The following is a 16725-nucleotide window of genomic DNA, read 5'->3' as shown; positions in this document are numbered from 1 at the left end:
AATTTGCAAGTGTCCTCCTGGATATCCCCTTCTGTCATCTGCATTCTATACCCTCATGGAGAATACGTATATGAACGTATATGACCTCTAGCTCAAGATCACCACTTTCTCAACGCCAAGGTGAGATTGTATGCCTTCAGAGGTCGTCCAATGACAATAGTTGTGAGTTGATCATGTTGTATTGAGTGCAGTGGAAGAAATTTGGAACCGTCTAACAGATTGGGTTGTAATTACATAATAGGGTAGAATACAGGAGAGAAGAGTAGATTATAAAGGCAATGGGCAATGACACATTGCATAATGCAACACACTGCTACCATAGTACACAACCACATGCGCGCGCGCACACACACACGCACACACACGCACACACACACACACACACACACACACACACACACACACACACACACACACACACACACACACACACACACACACACAGATGGATAATACCTCAGAGAAAACTTTATTTTGGTAAAAACAAAACACTGCAGCAAAGATGACCAGCACCTTGCTTTGGAATATGAAATGTATGAAATAATTTAAAAAAAAACTATTCTGCTATGAAAAATATACTTTCATTTCTTGCCCCTTGGAAATGTTTTATTATAGAGTGACATAGCTGGCACATCTGCAAAGTGCTTTTAAGATTTCAACCACAGAGTCAGTCCTGATCAGTGGCATGGGACTACAGTGGGTTCACACTCGTGTAACAGCTGACCAAAAACGCATGGGTTCACAGTCGACTTATCTCTGAATCTCTGAATATTCACAACATGGGAATAAATTAAGCAGATATCAGCTTGGCAACAGGCATGGCAACAACAGGCATGATGAACAGACAGATACATGTAATAGACACTGACTGTACCCAAAACTAATATCCTGAAAGTCTACCTAGTGTGCTAGTGAAGGGATTGGTTAATTATTGGTGTCTACAGGAGACAGGCGGTCCTTGTCCTTTTCATGAGACCAAAACGTAATGATGTCACATGCAGCAGAGGTGGGTGTGATGTCATATAGAATGTGGTGATGTCACATGAAGCAGGAAGTGACGGATGCCAGCGGAAGTGAGCTTATCATCAACGGAAGCAGGCAGTGGCTCTCTTGTCGTGTCCGTGGCGGCGGTTCAGCACGCGATTGGCTGCCTGCATGACACGGTAACGTTGGCGTAGGTGCCGTCTCTGCACATGCTCAGTAGGGATCTCTAGTACGCATGCCGCAGGGAACCAGCCGCGCTCGCCATCACACACACGCCAGCCCTCCAGAAGACCTGGGAAGGAGAGAGAGAGAGAGAGAGGGGGTTTATCACACACACATACCAGCCCTACAGGAGCCCTGGGAGAGAGAGACATGGGTTTAGGTTAAGGTGGGGAACCAGTGCTCTATGTCACACACGCCAACCCTCTAAAGCAGGGGTGGGGAACTTATGTCTCAAGGGCCGTTAATGTTATGCAGCTTCACATGAAATATGATATGTTTTGTAAATAGACGTTATAATGCAAGATTGGAGCCAATGTAGATTTATTCATTCTTAATTTTGGACCATGCTGTAGCAATTTTGTGTATTGCGTTGTAACAAACTTTTTCACTGCCACCCTGGCAATGCGCCTCGGACCCCCCTTGGACCCCACTTTGAGAATCCCTGCACTCAAGTACCTGGAGGTGAAGGTGAAGAGAGGCTGGGTTAGCCCTATAGTGAAAACGCTGCGGGGAACCAGCTGTGCTCACAAGCACACACACGACAGAGGAGTTACAGGGGTCGGAGGTCAAGGGTATGTTAGTGGGTGTTACAGGGACAGTAGGGGTAGGGGTGTAAATGAAGCCTGACATGGCCTCCCCCTCTCTAATTCTTCCATAGAGATGGGCTGGCCATGTCAGGGTAGTAAATGAGGCCAGCCCAAGTTCAGTCATATAAATAACCCAAGTGCAATGATGTACTCTATAATAATAACCCACATTCTGTGGTCTATTCTACAATAATGACCCACCTTCTGTGGTCTTCTGCACCACATTAATAACATCTCCCAGCTGTAGCGTCAGCTCCCCCTCATGTTGGGCCTGGTAGGCACTCACACACTGGACCTGGGGACAGTCTGGACAATAACAACATTACAATACATTACATTATATTAAATTATTATTAGCATTTGCAATTCCTCAATGTCTATGTGTAAATAAAAGCTTTCTGTGCAGGATGTAAACTTTTCTGATATCATTGACACCTCTGCTATCTGCTGGCAGTCAGAGGTAACACAACAGACACAACAGAGCTGCACACACACACACACACACACACACACCAGCATGAGAGTTGCCACTCACCCCATTCCTCATATATCTGCACATCTCCGTCTTTTTTGTGCCTCAGCAGGGTCATCCAGCTGGCCTTCTCCGATCTTAAATAATACACATCATACTGCATTCAGGCCTCATGACATACATTATATCATATTACTTACTAATACACGTCATATAACATCACACACATTAGGCCTACATGATATTACACCAGGGGTGTCAAACATAAGTCCAGGGCGCCCCCATATGGTTTAAAAGACAAAAAAATCCAAGAATGTAGTAAGTAAGTCTCTGAGTACCTTATAATCACAACACCTCTAGCAACAGTCATGTGGTTCCTTCTGTGTAGCTCCTCAAGAGGTGTGTGTGTGTGTGTGTGTGTGTGTGTGTGTGTGTATGTGTGTGCGTCTGCGTGCGTGTACTTACGGTGACGGTGCCTGTAGCAGCAGGCGTGTGGTGCCTCCTCTGTGGTTCTTTAGCAGTGCCAGTTGGAACACCCTGTTTGCCCCTCCCCCCTCCAGCTCTAGCCCCTCCTCCTCCACACAACTCACGTCCAATAGGGAGCGATGGGCGTGGTCTCGCACCACAAACCGCTCTGGCCTGCAAGGGAGAGACAGTCACTGTAAGTACACGATTATTTTCTGCACTATCCTATCTGCACATGCGCACCACGCAAGGCTGCACGATCCGCTCTGCACATTTGTTTTATTCGAGTAGCCGAGGCTATATGGCATTTTTCGTGGTTTATTGACACGCCACGTAATGTTATAAATGTAGTATGGGGAAAATATTCTATTATTGTAATGGTGGTGTAAGGAATCATTTTTTTTGGTTTATTAAAGTTAAAGATTAACGGGAGACTGTGGCCGTCTGTCAAAGATAGCCGAGGCCTATTGATCACATATGAAGTGTGTTTGTCATCGTCCTGACAGAATACAATTCACAATGAAGATGGAATTAATCAGAGACTTTGTAGGTCCTTACAGATCAGCGAAACGAAGGGCGACAATGGGCTTGGTCGTGACGACGCAGTAAGATTTTTGCTAGGCAGTGGGCATGCGCATGCCCACTGCCTAGCAAAAATCTTACTGCTTCGTCACGAACGAGCCTAATACTCCACGAATCGTGCCGCACATTCGCAGAGCAGATAGTGCAGCTTTGCGTGGTGCGCATGTGCAGACAGGATCATGCAGAAAAAATAATGGTGTACTTACAGTCACCATTTGATCAGCAGTGACAAATGAATATGAATGAGTATCTGTGATGGTACTGTTGACAGGTTGCGTAGCCTTTTCTCTGTGTGCATTACCTGTGTCTGGCCGTGTTCATGACGGCACATTTCTGTGCAGTCTGTGCAGCGCACATGCGCAATGCGGAATTACGCTGCATTCTGATTAGAAAATTCCATCGTAATTTCGCATTGCTCATGCATGCTTCTCAGACTGCGCAGAAATGTGCCGTCACGAACGTCAGTGTTACCTGAGAGTAAAACTGGTGTCGACAGGTGCATACCCTTTCCTCGTGGTGAGCAGCAGCAGGTCGTTGAAGAGGAACAGGTAAAGGGGGTGGAGCCTCCTCTGGCCAAAGATGTTCTCCCTCCTGCCCAGCTGATACAGCTCTCCCTGCTTCAGGAGCCAACGGGATGAAGACACCAGCGGCAGAGCCTGGACAAAGATTTTGTAGTAGTTGGATCAAGTTGGATCGAACCACGAGTACCCAATGCAAAGGAGTCTGCTCAAATTCGGTCTCCTAAGGGGGAGTTGTCCCCTCCTTCTTCTGTGGCGTTTGGTGGCGACTTGCATAAGAGGAGCACTATCACCATCTACAGTGCTAAGGGAACATTTATGTTCAAAAGGGGCTTTCACCCTATGTCACATGGATCCCAGAAAAGTACAGTTTTGAATAATCACTTTAGTAATCTTCAATGACGTCTAGAGGTCAGTGGTCATTTTCCTGTCACTGACAACTCTAAGATCATTTCAAGTTTTAATTTGTGGGAATATAACAGTGATGTGCTCTTTGCTCACCTTACACTCAAACTCAGTTTTGTTTGCAATGTGGACAATTTCTTCCATCTGCTTCATTTTTCCGACCTCACGATTGCAGGCCTCCACTATCTGCAAGAGAATATGAAGAACAATCTGAGGCGATCCTTCACAGTACACTTTATATGACAGTGAGCTCTACACAGAGCTGGGTTGTACACGAGTTTATCAGTTTGATGGAGCTATATATGAGGTTACCTTGCAGACTCCATTCAGGGCTCTCTGTGCTGATGCGTGACTTTGTGACCCCGGCTCTGTCCTCTTCAGGATGGCCTGGGCATGGGAGGTCAAGGGTTTTATTGGTCAGGGCATGAAATGTCAACGGTATGGAGTTGGAGGGTGATGCCCATTAGCGGTTAAGAGCAATAGAGGTCATTGGGGAAACAGCTGTAGTGAGACAACACTGCAACCGTGAACACAATGTTGTCGCTCCAACAAACCACCAGCAGAGGGTGGTGTTGTGACATGTATGGCCCTATCACCTTTCATCTAACCTATTAGACCAAAAGAGCCTAAACAAATTAAACACACATGTCAATCCTGTTAAAGGTAAATACTCACAGATGTGTTTCCCAGTCTTAACTAAAGGAAATCAAGGTGTCCAGCAGCATAGACATATTACACATTCAACATATTATTCATTTACACCAGTGTTAATTTCGTCAACCATGACAATGACTAAAATATTTCGTCAAAGCCCTTTTTTGATTTTCGTCATTTAGACTAAGACTAAGACTAAATTGGGAAGGCAATGACTAAAATATGACTAAAACTAAAATTGATTTTCGTCATTGTGACTAAGACTAAGACTAAATTTAAAAAAAACTGACTAAATTAACACTGGCGTTAAATACAATAGAGAAAAAGAGAAGCAGTGTGTGAAGAAGTTTCATTCTGCACATTGTGATATATGTTAAAAAGAGAAGCAGTGCGCAGAGAAGGTTTATTCTGTCCAGTCAATGATATATGTTAAAAAAGAGAAGCAGTGTGTGGAGAAGTTCTATTATGTACAGTGTTGACTAAAATGACTAAAATGACTAAAAATTGACTAAGACTAAAATTGATTTTCGTCATTTAGAGAAAGACTAAGACTAAATTGGGAAGGCAATGACTAAAATATGACTAAGACTAAAATTGATTTTCGTCATTGTGACTAAGACTACGACTAAATCAAAAAAAGCTGACAAAATTAACACTGATGTACACACAAGTTCATACACTACATGTGAATCAGAAACATAGTAGTCAGTTACAGAATAGTCTTGTTACAGTACACAGCCACGTTCTCCTAGCCATAAAAATATGAACGTGTGTGTGTGTGTGTGTGTGTATGTGTGTGTGTGTGTGTGTGTGTGTGTGTGTGTGTGTCTGTCTGTCTGTCTGTCTGTCTGTCTGTCTGTCTGCCTGTCTGTCTGTCTATAGGCATTTTTACATTGGCACCGTGCTAGGTTTTAGGCTTCATACACATGCATGAAGGTTGACGGAACATGTTTGGTACCTTTTTACATTGGCAAGGTTGTGTGCATGCAGACGAGCGTGTGTGTGTGTGCGTGTGTGTGTTTGTGTGTGTGTGTGTGTGTGTGTGTGTGTGTGTGTGTGTGTGTGTGTGTGTGTGTGTGTGTGTGTGTGTGTGTGCGTGTGTGTGTTTGTGCGTACGTGAGTGCTAGACTCTCACCTCCACCAGGATCCGGAGTCGTGTGATCCTCTGGAAGGGCATGACCAGGAAGCACTTGAGCGAGAGGCGGTTGCAGCGCGGGTGCTCCTGCAGCCTCCTGATCACCTCAAACACCTGAGGACTCCTCTGTCTAACATGCAGAGAGATACATCATCACCATTACCACCACTGTCGATTACACAGGAGTCGGTAGTCACGGCCTGACAACAGGGACTATTAGGACTGATGCAATAATGTACATGAAAATGTTACTTGAATGAACAACAATGATACAGTATTTGCTGTAAATCATGCAGCTGAAGTCACCTTGCGCAGTGCACCACTCAGGGCTCAAACTCGCAACTCAAACTCACAAACTCCAGTTTGGCATGGGAGGCACTCAGGCACAGATACAATACCGCTGGGCTAAAGGTCTACAGGCCGACAGCTCAGCACTACCGCATCTGTATAAGGCTAAAGGAGGGATGTTTACTAATGTCCTACCGCCAAACTCTGCTAGTTCGCATCCTTTCCACATGCATTGGCATAATCCAAATTGTGTGTGTGTGCGTGCGTGTGTGCGTGCGAACGTGCGTGTGTGCATGTGTGCGTGCGTGCGTGCGTGTGCATGTGTGTGTGTATGTCTTACTCCAGGCTTCGTAGTGTCTGCTGCTGGTAGGTCATGTTGCGTATGTAGTCCACGTAGGTGCTGAAGGGGCCAGTGGAGTACCTCTGAATCACCTCACACGTGTCGCAGAACAGCTTAGAGTTCAGCTCTTCACACATCTCCTGCAGAAACCTGTCACACACACACACACACACACACACACACACACACACACACACACACACACACACACACACACACACACACACACACACACACACACACACACACACACACACACACACACACACACACACACAGCAGAATTGACATTAGAACCACATCAAGGAACAAAATAAAAAATGGTATTAACCGATTACCATAAATTGTAGCCCCTTAATGCACGCCGTACCGCTGTAATAGACATTGAAAGTTAACTACTAGGCCTATAGTACTACACTACTATGACAGTGCACAGGCCTTTAGTAATACATTATGACTTGGTCATTGCCATCCTGGTAACAGCTTATTTATAATGCCGTGTCTTAAGGGGTTGATAAGCATTTCTGTTAATACAAATAATAACGTTTCTGGTGTTGTTTTGGTTCCATGTAAAATAACAAAAAAAAACCTGGTTAAAAAATGAGGGTCAATACAGTAGGAGCATTGGCAGGCTTATGATGAGGTCAAGGGGGTGTTTGTTCAAAAAATGTTGAGAACCACTGCTCCATAGGCACTACTCTGCATTGTAGGAGCGAATGGCTTGTCTTTATGTCTATGTCCTCACATGTAATAGTGAGAAATGTAATTTCAGTCCCTTTGTATGAGTAGTGCATGTAAAGAAACTGACAGTAAATCTGACTTTGGCTTCAACTTTCACTACTGTGTGGCAGCGGCAGCAACTCACGTCTGGCTGAGCTGTCGTATCCTGTGGATCCCGGAGAAGAGGCTCTTGCTGTCTCGCTGCTCCAAAACACTCCTCAGCTCACTCGACTCCAGGAAGACCTCACACACCACATCAAGGCTACGCAGATATGAACGCTCACTGGTGACAACCTCATAAAGGCTCTGGGGAAGGAGAGAGAGAGGGAGAGGGAGAGAGAGAGACAGAGAGAGAGAGACAGAGACAGAGAGAGAGAGAGAGAGATGAAAACGCACTCATACACCACCTCATACAGGCTCTAGAACGAGAGAGAGAGGGAGGGGGCGGTGCGAGAGGAAGAGAGAAAGACAGGGCGAAGAGGAAGACTGAAACTTAATGAACAGACTGAACACACACATGTCTGTACCTCTTGTAGTAGTATCTGTTCTCTACTGAGCTGGTTGAGGATGCCCCTCTCCCTCACAATGCTGCGCTCCTGCCACAGCCCCTCTAGACTGAAACAGCGCCCCCTCATGGGCAGCACCTTTGAGTCATCCAGAGCACACTCCTCTGGGTCCTCCTTCTGCAGTATACTCTCTTCAGTCTCCTCTTCTGAGGATGACGACCCAACAATGTCTATGCTGTCTGTGCTCAGATCCAGGTCAGTGTTATAAGTCAGCCGTTCCAGTGCTGAGGTGTGTCCACAGGTAGTTGGTTGTTGTTGTAACCTGTCGCCTCGATTAGACGTCCGACAGGTTGTCATGGAATTTGCTAGTGTCTGCCTCTGTCCTCCTTTGTTCTGCTGAGTAGGTGTGTGTTTGTGGGTGGTTGTAGTATCGTCTGCTAGTGTCTGCCTGTGCTTTTGCTTGCTCTCCTGTGTAGATGTGTGTCCACAGCTTGTCTGGCTGTGTGCTGCTGCTCCCTTGTCCAGCTGTGTAGATGTGTGGCCACAGGTGGTTGCAGCGTCTCCTGTCTGGCTGTGTGCTCTCTTGGCCTGCTGTCTGCTCTGGAAGGGGAAGAGCAGGAGAGCCAGAGGGGAGAGTCTGCTCAGGAGGGGAGAGCTGTTCCTCTTGCCCTTGGCCTTCTCTGGGTCAGTGTCCACATCACTGATGAGCGATGTGGGACGGCACTGTCTCTCTGTGTCAGCGATGAGGCCGATGGGACCAGAGTGCTTGTCAGTATCCATGTCAGTGATAAGGCCTGTGGGTTGAGTGTGTTTCTTTGGATCCGTGTCAGTCCTGGTGTCCACTTGTTGATGCTCTGGGGGAATACTGGCAGCCATTTTATAATCTGGCTGCCTGTGAGGATGAGGAGACTGTCTCCTATATGATGCCATCTCCACAGGGTCCAAGGGGGAATCTAGACACATCAATAATACTGCAATTAAAATACAGAGTTGGAGTAAACTATTAGGTTATGCTGTATGTGAAGGTAATTAATTAAACATACTGTATGGCTATGACGTGTGTATTTATCATAAGCATATTTGAGGTTACCTGTGTGTGTGTGAAGACAGGTGTGTTCCTCAGTGTCCGAGGTGACCTCCATATAGACTGCTTCAGGTGCATCAGGCTCTTTGCTTTCCCCTGCAAACACAACAACTCATCAGTATACAATAATGCCCATTGAACAAAGCATAACTCACATTCTCACGAACTCTCAGTAACAGGAACTTGACAGATGGAAGCATCACAAGAAAAATCTGAGAAGGACTAATTGCATCGGCTGGAAATTGTATATGACTCTGACCTGTGATGGACATCTCTATACATGGGACACTGGGCAGTGGGAGCTCCATGCGCGGCAAACTGGGCAGTGGGATGGAGGGGGGGCTACGTTGCTGGCTCCGCTGGTTCTCTGGCATCTTTGGCTGGGCGATGTACCAGTACTCCAGGTAAGGGGCCTCCTGGCACTCAGAGGGCACAGGGGGCAGCTTGTGGGCATCGCAGATGAGCTTCCACTCAAGTGAAGGGTCATCAAGTAAGTGGTCATCAGGTAAGTGGTGATCATACCTGGCCTTAGACTCAGGTGAGTGGTGATTAGGTACGGGGGCATCCTTGGGCATAGGCTGAGGTGAATGGCCATGCCTGGGCATAGACTCATGTATGGACGTCGATTCAGGTGAACAGTAATCAGGTGAGTGGGCTTCAAGTGTGCAAAGATGCAAAGCCTTATACTCAGGTGATTTAGCAGCAGGTGAGCGATGATCAAGTGAGCAATGATCATACCTGGCCTTGGACTCAGGTGCATGTTTGGTCTCAAGTGAGCGGTGATCAGGTGCATGGGCATCATACCTGGTGTCAGGTCCATGGTGACAGACACAGGGGCAGCAGGTGCTACAGGTGGGGGTTGCCAAGGGAGACCCACTAGAGTCACCTGGAGGAGGAATCACAGAAGCAACAGTTAATGAACACACCAAAGGAGTCCGGTACATAGTGTGTGTGATATGTTGAGCATTTTTATGTGTTTGTTATTGTTATTATTATTATTTTTGTTGTCCTCGGGGGGCATCCACTGCATGTGTATATGAGTCGTGTAGCTATCTACTGTGGGTGTATCTGATCATGATGCTAATTTTCACATACTCAACATACATACCATTGCTGCTGCTACTGCTTGGCTGAGATGCAGGAACAGGTATCCCTCCTTCAGTTTGAGATTCAGGGACAGATATCTCTCTGCCAGAGCACTCAGCAGGATTTGCTCCATCAGAGAAAGATTCAGGGGCAGCTCTCCCTCCACCTGAGTGGTTGGCCTCTGGTAGTGAGGGGTTGCTGTGTAGGGCTGCTGCTGTCCTGCGTAGACGAGGTTTGGGGACTGGGGGTTTGGATCCTGGAGCGCGAGGTACCGGTGGACTGAGAGCTGATGGTATGGATCCTGTAGATGTGTGTTCTGATGGTTTGGGTACTGGAGATTCATGTTCTGAAGATTTTGGTACCAGTGGATTGGGAGATTTGCAGTCTGGAGATCGGAGTTCTGGGGAGTTGGGCAATGATGGTTTGGGCAATGAAGCTTTAGGTTCAGGTGGTTTCACAGGTTCTTCAGGTTTGAGTTGTGCAGAGATACGCTCTAATGCGGCAGCTTTCAGATCTGATGGTTTGGGTACTGGAGATTTAGTTTCCAGTGAATTGGGTGCTGGAGGTTTGAGTTCTGTAGACTTGAGTACTGGTGGTTTGGGTTCTGGAGCTTTGGATTCTGCAGGTTTGAGTTCTGACATTTTGGGCACTGTAGGTTTGGGAACTTTAAATTCAGGTAGTCTGATTGTTGGAGGTTTGTATTCTGTGTGTGCCACAGGTTTGGATACAGGTGATGTGGGTGCTGCAGGTTTAGGTATCACTAAGGTGGGTGCCGATGGTGTCAGTTCTGGAGAGCTGAGCTCTGACATTTTTGATACTCTAGGTTTGTTTTCTGGTGGTTTGAGTGTGGGTGGTTTAGATAGTATTGATGTGGGTGCTACTGGTTTAGGTACTGCTAATGAGGGTGTTGCAGGTTTAGACATGCGCGATGTGGGTGTTGGTGGCTTGGATGCAGGAGGTTTGGGTGCAGGTCTCCTTCTGGTCGCGGTAGGCAGCAGATTGGCCTGACTGGGGTTCTGATGTCCTGATGGGTTGACCTCTGCTGCATTGTACGCCATGGTACAGATGACCTCCGCAGGTAGGGACACATGCCTAGCAATAACCTGTGTTGCTAGGGACCTGTGCCTAGCAATGACCTCTGTGGGTAACGACTGGTGTCGGGTCATCTGCCGCAGCCGATCCATGGCGCCTTCACCCTCTTCCCCCCTCAAGGTGACCTCTGTGTCCTGTCGCCATATCGACGCCCGTGGGTGTGGCTTAGGGGGCACCTGGGGTCGGGAGCTGGTGTTGGGTTTGGGGGCGACCTTTGGTCTGCTTGGGCTTGAGGCTGTTGACATTCAGATAGCCAATCATCTACAACAGCTACCTGCAACAGAGAAACCCACACAAAGGTACTGAGACTGACAAATGATCAATAGACTGAGTCTCACTACAGGTATATCACCAGGAAATATTTACATATATAGAGTCTGTCTCTGTGTCCTACATGTGTGTGTGTGTGTGTGTGTTTGTGTGTGTGTGTGTGTGTGTGTGTGTGTGTGTGTGTGTGTGTGTGTGTGTGTGTGTGTGTGTGTGTCTGTCTTTGAAATTTAGGGTATTTGGGTTCGTGATTGGAGTGTTTAAGTCAATCTCACTTATACCAGCAGCAACAAAGACATTGAATGTCAGTACACAACATAGTGTAGTGAAGTGTAGTATAGTGTAGTGTGCTGTGTAGTGTAGCAGTGTTAATTTCGTCAACCATGACTATGACTAAAATATTTCGTCAAAGCCCTTTTTTGATTTTCGTCATTTAGACTAAGACTAAGACTAAATTGGGAAGCCAATGACTAAAATATGACTAAAACTGAAATTGATTTTCGTCATTGTGACTAAGACTAAGACTAAATTTTAAAAAACTGACTAAATTAACACTGGTGTTAAATACAATAGAGAAAAAGAGAAGCAGTGTGTGAAGAAGTTTCATTCTGCACAGTGTGATGCATGTTAAAAAGAGAAGCAGTGCTCAGAGAAGGTTTATTCTGTCCAGTCAATGATATATGTTAAAAAGTTAAGCAGTGTGTGGAGAAGTTCTATTATGTACAGTGTTGACTAAAATGACTAAAAATTGACTAAGACTAAAATTGATTTTCGTCATTTAGACAAAGACTAAGACTAAATTGGGAAGGCAATGACTAAAATATGACTAAGACTAAAATTGATTTTCGTCATTGTGACTAAGACTACGACTAAATCAAAAAAAGCTGACAAAATTAACACTGTTAGTGTAGTGTGTGTGTGTGTGTGTGTGTGTGTGTGTGTGTGTGTGCGCGCATGTGTGTGTGTGTGTGTGTGTGTGTGTGACTATGTAGTGAGGAGGACTATAGTTGCCCCGCCAGGACTCAAACATGGTGTGTGTGAGAGAGGGGGCTTGTGAGTGAGGGAGATGGGGGGGTTTAGCCACAGTGCCCCACCCCCACTGCTGCTGTACCTACACACACACACACACACACACACACACACACACACACACACACACACACACACACACACACACACACACACACACACACACACACACACACACACACACACACACACATCGATGCGCGTATTTGAAGAAGTTGTGGGTCACACTGTGGCCCTCACCACCTTCGGCTGTCCTCCAATAACTGGCCAGTCAAGTAGCAGTCACCAAGTCAACACAGCTGTTGGGGTATCACTACCCACCCCCCAAAACACACATACACACACGCGCGTATACGCACGCACGCACGCACGCACGCACGCACGCATGAATGCACGCACGCACATACGCACGCACGCACGCACGCACGCACGCAAGATAGTGAACCCTGTCATCTAAATGTAGCTGTGATGTGCAGTATCTTGTCACTACTTGCTGCTGTTACAGTTTCAGCCTCACACACATTCCACTGTTGCCCACTCTGTGTTTTAGTAGCGCACACACGCACACTCTCACGCACACACACACACACACAAACATACACAGAGGCATGCACGCACACACACGTGCACACACACACAGAGCCCTGAAGGCCTGAAACCTTCCCACCTACAGGAAACCTTCCCTTTGAGGAATGCAGAGGCAGAGTGAGGTAGGAGAGAACAGCTGGCCGCGTCCATGGAAACTATGACCTCAGGGCTCTCTGTTGTGTTGTGTTCATCTACTGCATTTTCCTTGTTTAATCCGTTAAGACACACCATTATAAATTAACTGTTACCAGAATGGCAGTGATCAAGCTATAATGCATTACTAAAGGCCTTGTGTTATGTCATAGTAGTGTAGTACTATGGTACTTAACTTTTCAGTGACTATTACAGCGTGCCACAGAAGGTACAGCGAGTATTACGGGGCTACAGCATCTACAAAAAACAACATTATTTTTTTCTCAGACTTTTAGTATGGTGTTCATTGCCACACGGCACACACATGTCCTATTGTACTTAATGTAGTATATAGGCTATTTGGAGCCTAATGGTTGTACAGTTAATGTAATGTATTTAGCCGATACTTTCCTCCAAAATGATTTTAAAAAGAGGGTATAAACTACAAATGTGAGGAGAAATGTAGAGTACACAAGGAATAAAAATGTATTCTTTGTGTACTCTAATTTCTCCACAAATTTCATTCAATATACCATAAACCAACATGGCACCTGATGCAATGCAGTCACCTACTGTATATGCCCTCCTATTTTAACATGTGCCCACCTGCTGTAACTGCTCGTCTGATGACAGGCCTAACCAATCAGATCCTTGCATCTCACCCTCGGGCAGAACACTGTGAAATGGCTAATGGGATATCATGTACAGAATCAGTGTTCCATGGCAGGACTTAAAGCCGCCATCGACCTGTCTGTGAATCCAGACTAAACATTCTCAGAGTTACCCCTATGGCATACACGCGTCTTTGTGCCTGGGAGGATACACATCTCTGTTGCCGTGGGATACTCGTCTGTGTCCCGGGGTAACCAGGCGAAGAAAACATCTTTGTAGCTGAACGCGATAAGAATCAGGGGAGACGAGAAATGGTACGGTGTCTGAATCTAAGCTGAGTCATTCTCCACTGAGCTTCAAAGCTCTCTCTCTCTCCCTCTCTCTCTGTGATCATACAGCAGTAACATTTATTTTCCTTTCTTCTACCACCACAGAATGAGGGGGTATTAGACTGTAGGCTATATTCAAGCAAATATGTATCAAATTCCCTTTCAGCATCTTTACATGTGGACATTTACAGACGATAACACACCTTTGATTAGTTCTGATGATTAGTTCTGTGAAACCCTGAGTGACTTTGACCTCACCTTTGAAGTCATTGATGATATGAGACCGAAAACACACACTTTGACTTCACACCCACTGAGACCCTCTTGTGAATATTGACACCCACCCGCACACACACTGAGAACAACACCCATGCTGATAAGACAAACCATTGGGCCACACGCTATAAGAAAGAAGTGCACTCAGAGAGTGCAGACCTCTGCCAAGGAAGCGGTTTGATAGAACATTTGACTGTCACACCCTATTTTCATTTCAAGTCTTTGTGCCTTCTTTTTTGGAGTTAGAAACTGGAATGTCAAAATTCACCCTGTGTCGCAATTCAATTTGCGGTCACAGGGGCGTCTAGATGGCTAGCAATGCTGAAGAATCTTTTTTAAAATCCTGGTTCCGGTTCTTGATCCGGATCACCACCAAAATTGAATCACTTGTTCCTTTGGTAATTTCCAACAACTCCACAAAATTTCATCCAAAATCCGTTCATAATCCGTTTTTCAGTTATCCTGACAAACAGACAGACAAACCAATGTGACCGAAAACATAACCTCCTTGGCAGAGGTAACAAGCAGAGTGCTGTGGCCTCTTTCTTTGTGCAGATGGGCCAGCCGGCGGGCCTCTTCACCCATTGCTGAAAAGACTCATCTAATAGCAACATTATGACATTACATCACAAATTCTGTGACAGTAACAACATGGGCTCTGCACAGAGGGGGTAGCTTATTAGACTCTGTAGATTCTTCATAGTCTCTAATGTTCTCCCTGCAGACCTAACTGGCTGGTTTGTTTAGTTAAAATTCAGATATCATCTACCACCTCAATCCCTTCCTGCTGATACACTGTCTATACACTCAGTTTATAAAGCATGGACTTAAAATATGACTCACATCCATTATAAAACAATGCCTATCACACACCTAGAGCACGGTCTGCTACTCACCATTACAGCGCATGAGCCTGTACTCGTAGCACTGTCTTAAAGCTACATGTGCTGTACACCCCACCTTAACAATCATTGTCTTAAACCACCAAGTCCTGTCTAAAGCTATTATCTCACCATTATCTCAAATACTGTCCTAAGTTATTACACACTCACCTATCACACACTGTCTAATACAATTATCCACTCACCTATCAATCACTGCTCTTCAGCTGTCACTCTCTCACCTTGTCAGGACTTCTGGTGATCCTCCGCAAACACTCTTGATGTGAAATGTGTGTGCGTTGTCTCCAAATGTGTGTATGTTGTCTCTTACTCCAACTCAAATTAGCAGACATGAAGTACTACTGATTTCTCCTCTCTCCTCTTCTTTCATATCCTCTTCTCCTCTCTTCTTTTCTGTCTTCTTCTCTGCGTTTCCCTCTTTCCCAGAGACAGACGGTGACCGGAGATTGAGTATCTTCCCTGTTCTTAGATGCAGGGAAAGTTATGTGTGTGGGGGTGAGAGGCAGGCTCTGAATTTTTACGCATGTGTGTGAGTGAGTGGGTAGAGAGGAGAAACTGGTCTCTACTTGTCCTGATGGCAGGAGGCCAGAGCTCAACAAAGCCCACACTTTCTGATGAAGGATATGCATGTACACACACACACACACACACACACACACACACACACACACACACACACACACACACACACACACACACAGAGACACAGAGACACTGACACTGACACTGACACAGACACACAGACACAGACACACACACACACACACACACACACACACACACACACACACACACACACACACACACACACACACACACACACACACACACACACACACACACACACACACACAACCTTTCTGACAGTATAGCAGCCACAGTAGCGAATTTTACACATCAAAGCACTGTACTATTGTACAGGACCACAGCACTGATGCTGACAAACAGGAAAACACAGACACAGACACAAAGATCAGCTGATAGACTGATGGATGGACAAGCACGTAGACGGACTAATGGGCAGACAGACACAGGCCTCGTCGGCTCAATGGACGGACAGATGGCCAGACAGACATCAGACGACAAAGGGAAGAACAGATCTCTAGCAGGGTACACAATACAGTGTACAGTTAGGCCTAAGTACCCCTACAATAGATATAGATGCTTTATTGAGGAAATTTAAGGAAATGAAAGCAATCTCAGCAGAAGTTGTTGGCTGGCTACAGTTAGGTTTTGTTTTTCTGCACATTCCACACGCGTACTTTCCAGCCCTCACTACCTCACCTGCCGGGCCTACCTGCACACACCTGGAGGCCGCTCCAGTGATTTCCAGGAAGAGGCCCGATGTCAGGAAACTGAGGAGGGTGCTGTGTGTGTGTGTGTGTGTGTGTGTGTGTGTGTGTGTGTGTGTGTGTGTGTGTGTGTGTGTGTGTGTGTGTGTGTGTGTGTG

The 16725-nt window shown here is 46.0% G+C and overlaps 1 protein-coding gene across 1 annotated transcript; it reads right to left on the bottom strand.

The window, feature by feature from the left end:
* Positions 1 to 498: 498 nt before the first annotated feature.
* Positions 499 to 15665, bottom strand: LOC134450561 (rho guanine nucleotide exchange factor 5). The gene is made up of 15 exons (XM_063200398.1): positions 15497 to 15665; positions 10071 to 11414; positions 9222 to 9848; positions 8969 to 9058; positions 7900 to 8831; positions 7518 to 7678; positions 6653 to 6802; positions 6025 to 6154; positions 4548 to 4622; positions 4332 to 4421; positions 3817 to 3968; positions 2731 to 2904; positions 2329 to 2402; positions 1995 to 2099; positions 499 to 1276 (listed from the first exon to the last, which is right to left on the bottom strand). The coding sequence occupies exons 2-15, from the start codon at positions 11383 to 11385 to the stop codon at positions 1086 to 1088; spliced, it is 4266 nt and encodes a 1421-aa protein (XP_063056468.1). The 5' UTR covers positions 11386 to 11414; positions 15497 to 15665; the 3' UTR covers positions 499 to 1085.
* Between the last annotated feature and the right edge of the window lie 1060 nt (positions 15666 to 16725).

This window comes from Engraulis encrasicolus, chromosome 6, assembly GCF_034702125.1.
Source record: "Engraulis encrasicolus isolate BLACKSEA-1 chromosome 6, IST_EnEncr_1.0, whole genome shotgun sequence".
In the NCBI taxonomy this organism is placed as follows: Eukaryota; Metazoa; Chordata; class Actinopteri; order Clupeiformes; family Engraulidae; genus Engraulis; species Engraulis encrasicolus.
Note: the sequence above shows the minus strand (reverse complement) of the source record. Positions and strands in the feature narration are given on the sequence as shown.